The sequence below is a fragment of the Rhincodon typus genome, chromosome 3, assembly GCF_021869965.1.
Source record: "Rhincodon typus isolate 14 chromosome 3, sRhiTyp1.1, whole genome shotgun sequence".
Classification (NCBI taxonomy): Eukaryota; Metazoa; Chordata; class Chondrichthyes; order Orectolobiformes; family Rhincodontidae; genus Rhincodon; species Rhincodon typus.
Window position 1 is genome coordinate 73046874 of NC_063334.1, and position 13031 is coordinate 73059904.

The 13031-nt window shown below is 41.0% G+C and overlaps 1 protein-coding gene across 1 annotated transcript; it reads right to left on the minus strand.

Moving 5' to 3' along the window:
• Positions 1 to 220: 220 nt before the first annotated feature.
• On the minus strand, positions 221 to 12606 carry srp19 (signal recognition particle 19). Its single transcript, XM_020529513.2, has 5 exons — positions 12401 to 12606; positions 10929 to 11004; positions 5511 to 5582; positions 5314 to 5422; positions 221 to 1059 (listed from the first exon to the last, which is right to left on the minus strand). Exons 1-5 carry the CDS (start codon positions 12436 to 12438, stop codon positions 926 to 928), a joined length of 429 nt encoding a protein of 142 aa, XP_020385102.1. The 5' UTR covers positions 12439 to 12606; the 3' UTR covers positions 221 to 925.
• Between the last annotated feature and the right edge of the window lie 425 nt (positions 12607 to 13031).

Consider the following 13031-nt stretch of genomic DNA (forward strand, 5'->3'; position numbering starts at 1 on the left):
AAGGTGCTTTTCTGATGAAGGGTCTAGGCCCGAAACGTCAGCCTCTCTGCTCCTATGATGCTGCTTGGCCTGCTGTGTTCATCCAGCCCTGCACCTTGTTGTCTCATGCCACTCCATGAGATTGTTTTAACCAATTTGTTTAGTTTCTGATTTCCAGCATCCACAGTTCTTCTGGTTTTTAACAATTAAATTTGGTTTTGAAAATATGACACCAAGTGAAAACAGAACAATTTATTTTATTACAATCAGCTTGACAAATGCATTAATTTCTGTTAAAGCAAAAAAAGCTTGTCAGACAGCTTTGGCATGCTTTATAACTATTAACTTGTGTGGAGATATAGTAAGATTCATGATACAGACTTCATGCATCCAGGTCAGCCAAATTGTGTAGCCTCATGTGTTGACAAAATCTAGTTTTAAAATGTCACCTTGCTGTTTTTCAACTTTCATTCCTAAAAGGAGCATTGTCAGAGATACATACCAAGTATTCTGTTCCTGCTTTAATAGTTAAAGTTCCATTCTAGTGAGCCAGAAAACATGAATAACACTCAAATATTCAAAAAATGGCTTTGTATTTTAAAGTCATACAAGGGGACTTGATTTGCACCTTACATAACTCACAGCTGTCACAGGATCAATGGATAGGTTTGTTTTACTGATGGACGTCAACTTAAAAAAAAAAAAATCAGACAATGAAAGATTGATAACAGGGCACATTTTTTGAAAACATTTGAGAAATATTCCCATCTTAAAACAACCGTAATGTTTTGAGTTTATTCCTTCCTGCTGATTAGAATATTAGAATTTAAAGAAAAATATGGTGGTAGCTTTGTGTGACAGTTCAGGTCAAATGAAACAGAATGCTCAATTTAAGATGCAAGAATGTTTTCAAAATAAATACGTAAAGCCAGCGACATCAACAGAATTACTTCTTCTTCTTCTTCTTGTTCTTCTTGCCACCTTCCCCTGGTTGTGCGTTCTGATCTCCTCCTCCAGCCTTCTGCGTCCTCGTCTTCAGTTTTGGAATCATTTCTGCCACATATAACATTATTGACTTTCCTGTGTGAGGAGACAGAAAGCAGATCTTCTTTACAAATTTAGCAGTGATTTTGAATTAGTTCATCAGTTTAGACTTCTGTTTGCAGACTCAGCATAGAAACCTCTGGAGACAAAATAGAGTTTTGAGCCTCTGTTCTCCTCTAGCCCAATGAGCTGTTCTTTTCTTGACTCAACAAAAAGTGGTCACTTGAAACTAACCATGAGGCATGGGAGAAGTAGTAGGCCACTCAGCCCTTGCATTCAATAAGATCATGACTGATTTGAATCCTCAGCTCCATTTTCTCCATAATCCCCGATTCCCTTAACATAAAAAATTTGTCCATCTCAACCTTGAATATACATAACGACGCAGCCTTGACAGCCCTGTGATAAAGAATTTCACAGATTCACTACCGTCAGAAGTAACTCCTCCTTATCTCTGTCTTAATGTATGACCCTTTATTCTGAGATTGTGCCATCTGATCTCAGACTCTCCCAAATCTTGGGTGCCTCAAGATAATGGAGGGAAGGCATTAATGATGAAATTCAACATTGTCTACTATGTGCCAGTGCAGCCTTTGGTCACTTAAGAAACAAAACGTTTGATGACAAAGAACCTAAACATGTCTTCAAGCTCATGGTCTATAGGACAGCCGTGTTACTTGTCCTCCTGAATGCACTGGAGACGTGGACAATGTAAACAGACACTTCACATCCCTTGAAATATCACCAGCGATGCCTTCACAAAATCCTGCACATCTGCTGGCAGGATAAATGCTCCATATAAGTACCCTCTTTCAGGACAACATCCCTAGCAAAAGGCACTGGTAACGGTCAATTAGCTCCTTTAGGCAGAACACACATGCCAACACAGGACTCCCAAAACAAACTCTACTCCAAGCTTCATCATGTTGCATTGTTACCAAGAGGGCAAAGGAAATATTTCATGGACATTCTCAAACGCTCCTTGGAAAATGCAATAACCCCACCAGGAGTGGGAATCTCATGCTCAAGAGCTGTGAAACTAGAAAAAAAAAGCAATGGCGAAGGTGTCCCTCATTTTGAGCATTGCTTGCAGTCCGTGGTAGAGGTCAAACACAATTATCCACAAGAAGCATGTGGAAACCCAAGCATCCCACCCATTTGCCTTTTCAAACAGCATTTGTGGCAGGGTGTGAGGATCCAGCATTGGATGGTGGTCATCTCAGGACCCACAATTCTGGATGGGAAGAAAGTCATCCTTGATCCCAAGGGACTACATGGGAGGAATGAGCCCACACATCAATACAAATACAGAACATATTGTTGCGACTGTACCACCTAATAAATCAGCAAGTGAGAACGAAAAAAAATCCCTGAAAAACAGTGATCCTACAGAAAATCTCAAGATGTTCCTTCAAAACAAAAGTGCCCTGCTTCCTACACAGAGTCAGAGTTATATAGCACGGAAACCATCCCCTCGGTCTAACTCATCCATGGCGACCAGATATCCTAAATTAATCTAGTCCCATTTGCCAGCATTTGGCCCAAATCCCTCTTAAACCCTTCCTAATCAAATACCTATCCAGATGTCTCCTAAATCTTGTAATTGTACCAGCCTCCACCACTTCCTCTGGCAGCTCATTCCATACGCGCACCATCCTCTGCCTGAAAACGTTGCCCCTTTGGTCCCTTTTAAATCTTTCCATTCTCACCTTAAACCTCTAGTTTTGGACTCCCCTTCCCTGGGAAAAGGACCTTGGCTATTCACCCTATCCATGCCCCTCATGATTTTATGAACTTCTAGAAGGTCACCCCTCAAGTCTCTGGTGCTCCAGGGAAAATAGCCCCAGCCTATTCAGCCTCTCCCTATAGCTCAAACCCTCCAACCCTGGCAACATTCTTGTAAATCTTTTCAGAACCCTTTCAAGTTTCACAACATCTTTCCTATAGCAGGGAGACCAGCACTGAATACAATATTCCAAAAATGGCCTAACCAATGTCCTGCCACAACATGACCTCCCAACTCCTATAGTTGATGCACTGACCAATAAAGGCAAGCGTACCAAACGCCTTCTTCACCAATCTGTCTACCTGCAACTCCACTTTGAAGGAACTATGTACCTGCACTCTAAGGTCCCTTTGTTTGGCAACACTCCCCAGGACCTTACCATTAAGTGTGTAAGTCTGCTCTGATCTGCTTTTGCAAAATGCAGCACCTCATATTTATCTAAATTAAACTCCATCTGCCACTCTACGGCCCATTGGCCCATCTGATCAAGGTCCCATTGTACTCTGAGGTAACCTTCTTTGCTGTCTACTACATCACCAATTTTGGTGTCATCAGCAAACTTACTAACTAAACCTCCTATATTCCCATCCAAATCATTTATATAAACGACAAAAAGCAGCGGACCCAGTACCGATCCTTGCGGCACACCACTGGTCACAGGCCTAGATAGTAAGAACTGCAGATGCTGGAGTCAGAGATAACACACATTTTGGGTCTAGACCCTTCTTCAGATAAAGGGTCCCCACCTGAAATATCAACTTTCCTGCTCCTCTGATGCTGCCTGGCCTGCTGTGTTCTTCCAGCTCCATACTAGTCACAGGCCTCTAGCTTTAAACTTTCTTCCCCGTTCTCAAGGTTCCAAGCTAAACAGTCAAAAATAAGTGCTTGCAAAGTGAAGTTAGTCAGATTATCCAGTGTCTTCAATTGGCTAACCTCCTTTATTTACAAACTAGAAGGTAGATTTTGCTGCCTGATTAAAAACTCAGCCAGTGGAATCAGGCAGGCTGTGAAGTGCAGAGATTGCAATTGAAGTAAAATCCATAACATTAGGGTGGATAGGAGGTTAAAAGAAACAGAAATAAAGTATTATAGGGACACAGTGAATTACAAAGGCTGCTCACATGGTGCGTAAACGTGAATACAGACCAAACATCCTGTCTCCATATTGTAATTTTTATAAGTGCAATGTCACAGGCTGGCGATAAAACAACAATTGGTATCAAAAGACAAGAGGTTTCCGTTTTAAATAAATACAACTCAGCACTTGGACATGTTGTAAAGTCATGGCTGATGTCCAAATAAGCAAAGTTACCAGTAGGCAAGTGTACATAAATGAACAGAACCTTCACACAAACTGACTCCTGTACAACTGGATACATGGAATTCACTGATTTATGGCCTTTGATGTTTTTGCAGCAAATTGAAAAGTCAGTTTCTTACGCACCTCAAGTAACATTCTATAACTAATAGAGATAATTTAAGCAAAATAAATCTGTTACTGGTCAATGCAACCGAACATGGTCTTGAAAACTAATTTTTACCCAAAAGTTTGGAATCGTGTCATGGATGGCATAGTGAGGTGGTGATCAGAACCAAGGAACCTGTGCCAGCTTTTTGACAGAGCTATTTAATTAGTCCCATGCTCTTTCTCATTTCAAACACTATCATTCCAGCAAATCTCTTCCGAGCTCTTGACATCTATCCCAAAACATTGCACTCAGAATTGAACAAGGTACTCCAGCCGAGATCAAACCAGTCTTTTAGGAAGTACAGTTTAACTTCCTTCCCTTCACATTCTAAGGCAGTCAAGGATCCCATTTGCTTTCTAAACAAAAAAGGCTTCTCAATTTGTCCTGTCACCTTCAAACATTCGCGTACATACATTCAAGTATCTCTATTACAGCAACCCTTTTAAAGGGGAATTGTAACATTTTGTTTATATTACTTTATTCTCATTTTCCCTGCCTATATGTACACATCATATATTACTTCAAAGTCATGCTGAATTTCATCTGCCATTTCAGCACCCTAAGTTTTACTGAATTCTGTTACCACTAATATTCACTACATTTTCAAGCTGATGTCATCTGCAAACTTTGAAATGATGCCCTCATCTCAGATTGTTGTTAATAGCCCTTAGAGATCCCAACTTCTGAAGAATTTCATTGTTTACTTCTTTCCAGCATGAAATATAACTACATTATTACTTATGTCCTCAGTCTCTTAGCCTTTTTATTACCTTCAGCTTTAACTTGGCTAAAAAAAAAGTCTGTTAAGTGATACTTTGTCAAACACCTTAATCAATCTTTAGGTTAATTTTATGTTAATATATTTCTGTTTTTAAATCAGTAAAAACCTAACAGTGGAACCTATCTACTTGCTTTGAAAAAGTGAAGTGCATAGGATTATAGCCATTTTCCAGGAAAAATAAAAATCAGCCCATGCACAGGCACGGTGTGCAGTTAACAGACCACTGTATATGTTTTGCAGATGTGATTACTTACGTGTGGGAAACTGTTCTAAACAGAAGGACCCATCTGCATTTTTCAGTTGAACTCTTATTCTACCTCTGAATTGTACATCTCTGTTCCACTCGCGTGGGTACAGTTTATTCTGAAAAACAGTATAAATTCTATATTAATAGAATGTGAGTAAAACACCAGAAATCTTAAATATTCAGCAAAATATTAAACACAAATACCTCTACAGCCACAACCAGTCCAGCTGCTGCACAAACATCTCGAATTTCTCCAAAAGTTGGGTTTTCAACAGCCTTTTGTAGAAAAGAAAATATCAATGACAAAACAGCTTCTACAGATGTTGCATGTTTTGTGCAAAGCCTGTCCTTATGCACTTCACAGAGCAACTGCATGGAATACTGAAAATTGATACCAAGAATGGTTACACAAGAAAATCAGAAGTTTTACGAAAGAAATGGACCTTCAGGAGATTTGTTAACATTTGATGGGAGCAGGAAGAGATTGAGGTAGCAAATTCCAGCAGCTAGGAACAAGTAGCAAAAGGTCCTGCAACTAATGAAGGGTCTGGAGATATCTAATATCACAAAGTTAATGGAAGGGTTTGGTGTCAGTTGTACACAATCTCTAAGCTAATCCTAAGCTGGACCAGCCTGTACTGATACCAATAATTCAGGGAGAAAGTGAAACTATTGCTCAAATTAATGGGAAACTGCTCAGCAAGTCAGCCAATTTTGGAGGAACTGAAATAAAGAGTAATGTTTCGGCTTGATGACTCCATTGGAACAGCAATTGCAATAAATAATAACATCCTATTTGTGTTCCTAATTATTTGCTCTACCTACATACTAGCATTTTTCTACATCCACAGCAAAACCCTCTGCATTTCAGAGCTCTGTAATATTTCACCATGTAGATAATAGCTTCTTTTTTATTCTTCCTGCCAAAATGGGCAACTTTATATTTTCCCAAAATTGTAGTTCATTTACTAATTTCATGTCATTTTGTGTTCCATCCAAAACTTCAACACTTCCTCCTTCCTTTCATATGTAAAGGATCAGAAACTCCTGTAATTCATGGGTGCCTACATCCCTAGAGAGTTTCCTCTCTCTTTACTTCCCTCTGCCTTTCTTCTAAGCCCAAGCCTTGCCAATTTTGCAATGTAAAAATAATCAGCATGATCTATCTGCACACATGCAGATGTGCTAGCTTGCAAAGAAATTTATTGACTAAGTATGTGATGCTGCACTTTCCCAGATCTTACAACTAGTTCAAAATTTAATCTAAAATATTATTGCAGTCTGATTATTCTTTACCTGCGTGAAATAAATTTTCGTGCCATAGGTACACTCATTTTTACTACCTTCAGCAAGGTGTAACTCTTCACCTTTCACACTCATGGCCTGCAACACTCTACACATCAAGGGGCATTGCCCTTAAACACAGCCATTCACAAAATTCTCAACCTTGCAGTATTTTCCAGCAGTTTCTGTTTTTATTTCCAACATCCACAGTGCTTTGCTTTTATGTTGGAATTGATGTGATTGCACCATGAATACAAGCATGCAAAGGCAATCGCACAGAGCTGGACAATGAAGAGCCACTAAAAATCTACATGGTTGAAGCCAGTGAACCGATAAGAATAATCTGAGCAAAGGAAGTCAAGTTTAAAACTAAAATCACTCAGGATGAGAAGCTGCTTCCTCTATAGGCTAGAGAAGAGACTGAGAAAATTTCTGAGATGGAAGCCAGTGAGTGACTTGAGCAGTGCTAGATAAAATTGGAGAATAAGATCATCAAAGGAGAAGAGGAGCAGAGGAGTGTGTCAGAGTCAGAGGTCTGCAGCATAGAAAAAGGCCCTTCGGCCCATCGAGTCTGCGCCAGTTAAAACCAACCACCTAATTATTCTAATCCTATTTTCCAGCACTTGGCCCATATCCTTGTATGCCTTTGGCATTGCAAGTACACAGTTAAATAGTCCTGAAATGTTACGGGTATTTCGGCCTCTAGCACGCTTACGGACAATGAGTTCCAGATTCCCGCCATACTTTGCATGAAAAAAAACCTCACATCCCCTCTAAACCTCCTGCCCCTTACCTTAAATCTACAGCACCCAGTCACTGATCCCTCCACCAAAGGGAAACATTTCTTCCAGTCCCGTGTCCCTCAATTTTATACATCTCAATCACGTGCCCCCTCCTCTCCTCTGCTCCAAAGAAAACAACCCCAGTTTATCCAATCTCTTTCCAGTCCAGTCAACATCTTCGTAAATCTCCTCTGCACCCTCTGCAGTGCTATCCCATAACGCGGATTCCAGAACGATACACAATTCTCTAGCTGTGGTCTAACCACCTTTTTACATAGTTCCACCATCACTTCCCATTCTTTAACTCTATGCCTTGGCTAACAGAGGCAAGTATCCCATAAGCCTTCTTAACCACTTTATCTATCTGTCCTACTACCTTAAGGAACTGTTAGGCATGTGCACCAAGGTCCCTTTGATCCTCAGTACTTCCCCGGATAATACAGTTCATCATGTATTCCCTTGCTTTATTTGTCCCACCCAAGAGCATCCTCTCACACTCATCTGTACTGAATTTAATTTGCTGTTGATCAACCCATGTGACCAGCCTGTCTACATCCACCTGTAATCTAAGGTTATCCTCCTCACTATTTACCACTCCATCAATTTTTGTATTACCTGCAAGTTTGCTGATTAATCCTTCTACGCTCAAGTCTAAACAACAAGAGCCCTAACAGCGATCCTTGCAGAACTCTACTAAATACTGACTTCTTGTCACAAAAATACTCCTTGACCATCACCCTCTGCTTCCTGCCACTCAACCAATTCTAGACCCAATTCGCCAATTTTATTTGGAACCCATGGGCCTTCACGATCAGTCTCCCATGCAGAACCATAAGAAATAGAACAGGTGTAAGCCGTTTAGCCCCAAATCTGATCCACCATTCAATAAGATCATGGCTGAGCTGACATTCCTCATGTCCACTTTCCTGCATTTCCCCATAGCATTTAATTGCCTGATTGATTAATTGAATCTATCAATTAATCAATCTAAATCTTGAATATACACAAAGACTTTATAGAGGTTTATAAAGCCATGAGGGGCATGGATGGGGTAAATAGCCAAGGACCTGAGGGGTAACTTTTTCATGCAGAGAATGGTGCGTGTATGGAATGAGCTGCTTCGTGATGGAGGCGGATACAATTACAACATTTAAAAGGCATCTGGATGGCTATATGAATAGGAAGGGTTTAGAGGGATTTGGGCCAAATGCTGGCAAATGGGACCAGGTCAGATTGGGATGTCTGGTCGGCATGGATGAGTTGAACCGAAGAGTCTGTTACCATGCTGTATAATTTATGGCTCTGCTGCCACGGATCTCTGTAGGAACAAGTCCCAAAGACTCATAACCCTCCTCCTCATCTGTCTTAAAATTGGTGCCTTTATTCGGAGACAATGCCCTCTGGTCCTAGACTCTTCCATGACAGGAAACATGCTCTCATATTTATCCTGTCAAGCCCCTTAAGAATCCTATATGTTTTAATAAGAACACCTCTCATTCTTCTAAACTCCAGTGAATAGAGTCCCACCTGATTAGCCTTTGCTCGCAAGACCATTAGTCAATCCCAGGAATCATCCTAGTACGAAGGTATGAACTGTCTCTTTTCTTAAATAAGGGGATTAAAACTGCTCACAGTACTCCAGCTGTGGTCTGAGTAACACCTTATACAGTTACTATAAAGACTTTCCAGTTTTGAAGAAGAGTCACTGAATCTGGAATGTTAACTCTGCTTTCTCTTCACAGATGCTGTCAGATTTGTGGAGTTTTCACAACAATTCCCATTGTTGTGTCAGTAAAACTTTCCTACCTCTTACGTTCTAACCTGATCAAAAGCCTTGCCGGATTCCAAGTAGACTACATCGAATGCATTGTCCTTATCTACACACCTGGTCATCTCTTCAAAAAATTCAGGTCTGTCAGACATGACTCCCCTTAACAAAACTGTGCTGACTATTCTTGATTAATCCCTGCCTCCCCAAGTGCAGATTAATTGTGTCTCTCCGAATTGCTTCCAAAATTTACGTCCCCGCTGAGGTTAGATTGACGGGCCTTAGTTTTTTGATTTATTTCTTGATCTCTTCTCGAATAATGAAATTGTCATCCAACACCTCTCCTGTGGCTAGGAAGGAAGTGAAAATTATTGTCAGCATACCTGCTATGTCCTCCCTTGTCTCACTCAACATCCTGGGATACTTTTCATCTGGCCCTCAGGATTTATCTATTTTTAAGCCTGCCAGACTACTCAGAACCTCCTCTCTGCCTATGTTAACGTTTTCACGTATATCACAGCCCTTCTCTCTGAATTCTATACTCTCAACGTCCCTCTCATGAGTGAACATCAAAGCAAAGTGCTCATTTAGAAACCTAACCACATCCTCTGGCTCCAGGCACAAATAAATTATCATGATGGTCCTTAATGGGCCCTACTCTTTCCCTAGTTGTCCTTTTATCCTAACGTACTTGTAAAATAACTTAGGACTTTCCTTTACCTATTATTCTTTCATGCCCCCTTTTCACTCTCAATTTCCTTTTTAAGTGACCCCTTGCACATTCTGTACTTTTGTAGGGTTTCTGTGTTTTGAGCCTTCAGTATCTGCCATAAGTGCCCCTTTTTCTCTTTATTCAATCCCATCTCTCCCTTGATACCAGGGTTCACAGGATTTGTTGGTCCCACTCTTTACCTTTATTGGAACAAGTTGGCCCTTGTTCCTGCCTGAATGTGTCCTACCACTCTGACACAAATTTAACTAAAAGTATCTGCTCCCAGTCCACTCTGGCCATTTCATACCTGATCTTAGTAAAAATCAGCTTTCACCCAGTTTAGAACTTGGATTTCAGGCCCATTCTTATCCTTTTCCATAACAATCTTGTAACTAAGAGTTATAATCACTGTCTGTAAAATGCTCCCCCACTGATAATTCAACCACTTGCCTGACTTCATTATTTAAAATTAAGTCCAGGACCACTCCCTCTCTTGTAGGGGACTGTTAGTAGCTAACAATGGGTTGGGTGTACAGTAATAGCAACTATGTGATAACAAGTCCCGGTGTTAGGGTAAGGACATCCCATTGTTAGCCATTAATACCTATTCACCCTCCAAGCCATATTATTAAACACTCCTTTGTCTGTCCAATTGTTCTCCTCTCTCTTTGAGCTCTATCTCTATCTATAGTTTACTCCTTACCCCTCCCCCAAGCCTATCTTCTGCATAAAAACCAACATTTTCCCAGATACCATCAATTCTGAGAAAGGATCAGTTGACCCAAAACTTTAACTCTGATTTCTCTCCACAGATGCTGCCAGACCTGCTGAGCCTTTCCAGCAATCTGTGTTTTCAACTCCCTTCCTGTCTGTTCTAATTTTGGCTATTCATCTCCCCTGCCGAATCTTCTCTCCGTATCCCACCTCCTTGCCAAGTTAGTCTAAGAGACCAAGGTGCAACATGGAGATAAGGGCCATGGTGCAGACATTATTGTTGAGACTTCATCTTCAGAACACATTCATCGATCAGAGTGTAACTTTTTTTTAGAAATAAGGAATCTTCCTTAGTTTCTCACCTTTTCGATTGGTATCCGCCTTCCTTCTGCTATAGTCTTTTTACTATTTATGTATGCTGGATATATGCAAATAAACCTTCAAAGACAAAAAAAGCTTGATTTATGTTTTGAACCCACCACAAAAAGATTTTTCTAAGTTATTAAAAATCATCCCTTTAAGAAATTTATTCTGCTGTAAACAAAATGAAATTAACTCCTCTCCTTTTAACAATCATTTGCTACATTGATTTTAACTTATTTTCACCATAAAGGTCTGGATTATTTTGATCAAAGCATTTTTTTAATAATTCTTGTGGGATGTGGGCATTGCTATCTGGCCAGCATTTATTCCCCATCCCTAGTTGTGAAGGAATGCCGATAATATTTCCAAGTCACCCGATCATCAGCAAACATCTCCACTTCTGACCTTATGATGGAGGAAAGATCGTTGATGAAATCACAGAAGGTTGGGCCTAGGTCACTACCTTGAGGAACTCCTACAGAGATGTCCCAGAACAGAGATGACTGACTTCCAACAGCAACAACCATTTCCCTATGTGTCAGGTATGACACCAACCAACAGAGTCTGCCCCTGATACCCAATAATTCCAGTTTTTCTAGGGTTCCTGGATACCACACTCCATTGAATGTGGCCTTGATGTCATATCACCTCATTCTAGAATTCAGCTCATGTTCAGCAGCATGTTTGAACCAAGGCTGTAATGATGTGAGGAGTGAATGACCCTGGCAGAACCCAAATTGGGCATCACTGTTCAGGTGCTTGATAGCATTGTTGATGACACCGCCAGCACTTTGTAGATTTGGTCTTTTAAAAGCAAAAATATAATTTCAACATTGAAGTGTTTCTGTTAAATAGTTTTTTTTTAAGAAAAGAAAGCCTTCATACGCTGTCAGCTATTGATAGTCACCTGTTTTTTCGAAAAAAAGGGATTTCAGATAACACATGTAAGATATTCCCGGTTTTTGCAGTTGCTCAGCACTTTACAGTTTCTCAGACATCTGGATGTGCAATAGATATCAACTAAAGATGTAAAGCGAGGCCTTGTTCGTAAAATTAGATAGACGGTGACAGCGTGAAACCATGATAATGGTCACTGGATGTCTTTATCCCCCACCCCATAAGAAATCTCAACCAACACCGATGTCTATGTCAGGCTCAGCATCTCCAAATCAGTCCGCGCTATGTCCGACCTAGCAGCCAGTAGACGAGAGGGTTGGGCTGGGCTGGGCTGGGCTGGGCTGCCCCTAGAGGGAGCACGCTGCCAGCCGTCGGTACTTCACAGAGGAACAGCGTGCGCATGGCCACCAGCCTCGTCACTGGGCAACGCCAGTCCGCTGCATGACGACACAACGGAGCGGGTTCCAGGGTTCCGGAATAGAACGCTCGGACATTTCGATACAAAAATCACAAAAGTACCCGGATCATTCCAAACTTCACCGCTTTAAAAAGCAGAGGCTCCGCCAGCTCCTACCTCTCCTTATCAGCGTGAGTTTTGTCCATATACACCATATCGCTTCACACCACTTCCCGCTGAGTCAGCCAAGAGCAAACCAGAAGTTCTCCCTCTGAGATACTCCCTCTGCACTGCGCTGACTAACTCCTACTGGATACTGGGGCTTTCAATCTAAACAACTTCCGCTTTCCACCTGGCAATGAAATTCTGGTCCGTCCAGTTCACATTTCCCCCGTTCACATTTCACCTTTAAGTAAGGGAGAGGGAAGGAATCATCTAAAGCAGACAACAGTTTTTAAAAAAAATTGTTTAAACAAAACACAAAGGACTGCCGATGCTGGAAATCAGAAACAAACGGAAATTGGTTGAGAAACGTAGCACGTCTGGCACCAGCTGTGGAGAGAAAGCAGAGTTAAAGTTTCTGGTCTAGTGACCCTTTCTTCAGAATTTAAAAGTAACACTTACTAAAACTAAAGCAAGAAGTTAGGCGACAGGGCATGAAAGAGGCCATTCGGCGTGTCTGATCTGTGCCTGCTCCAAAGCAGTTCAGTCACATTCTGCCTGAATGTATTTGCTTCTTTTGCTGATCACGTTAAATTGGTGTCCTCTGTTCTAAATCTTCTTTTGTCAACGGGAACAATTTCTCCCT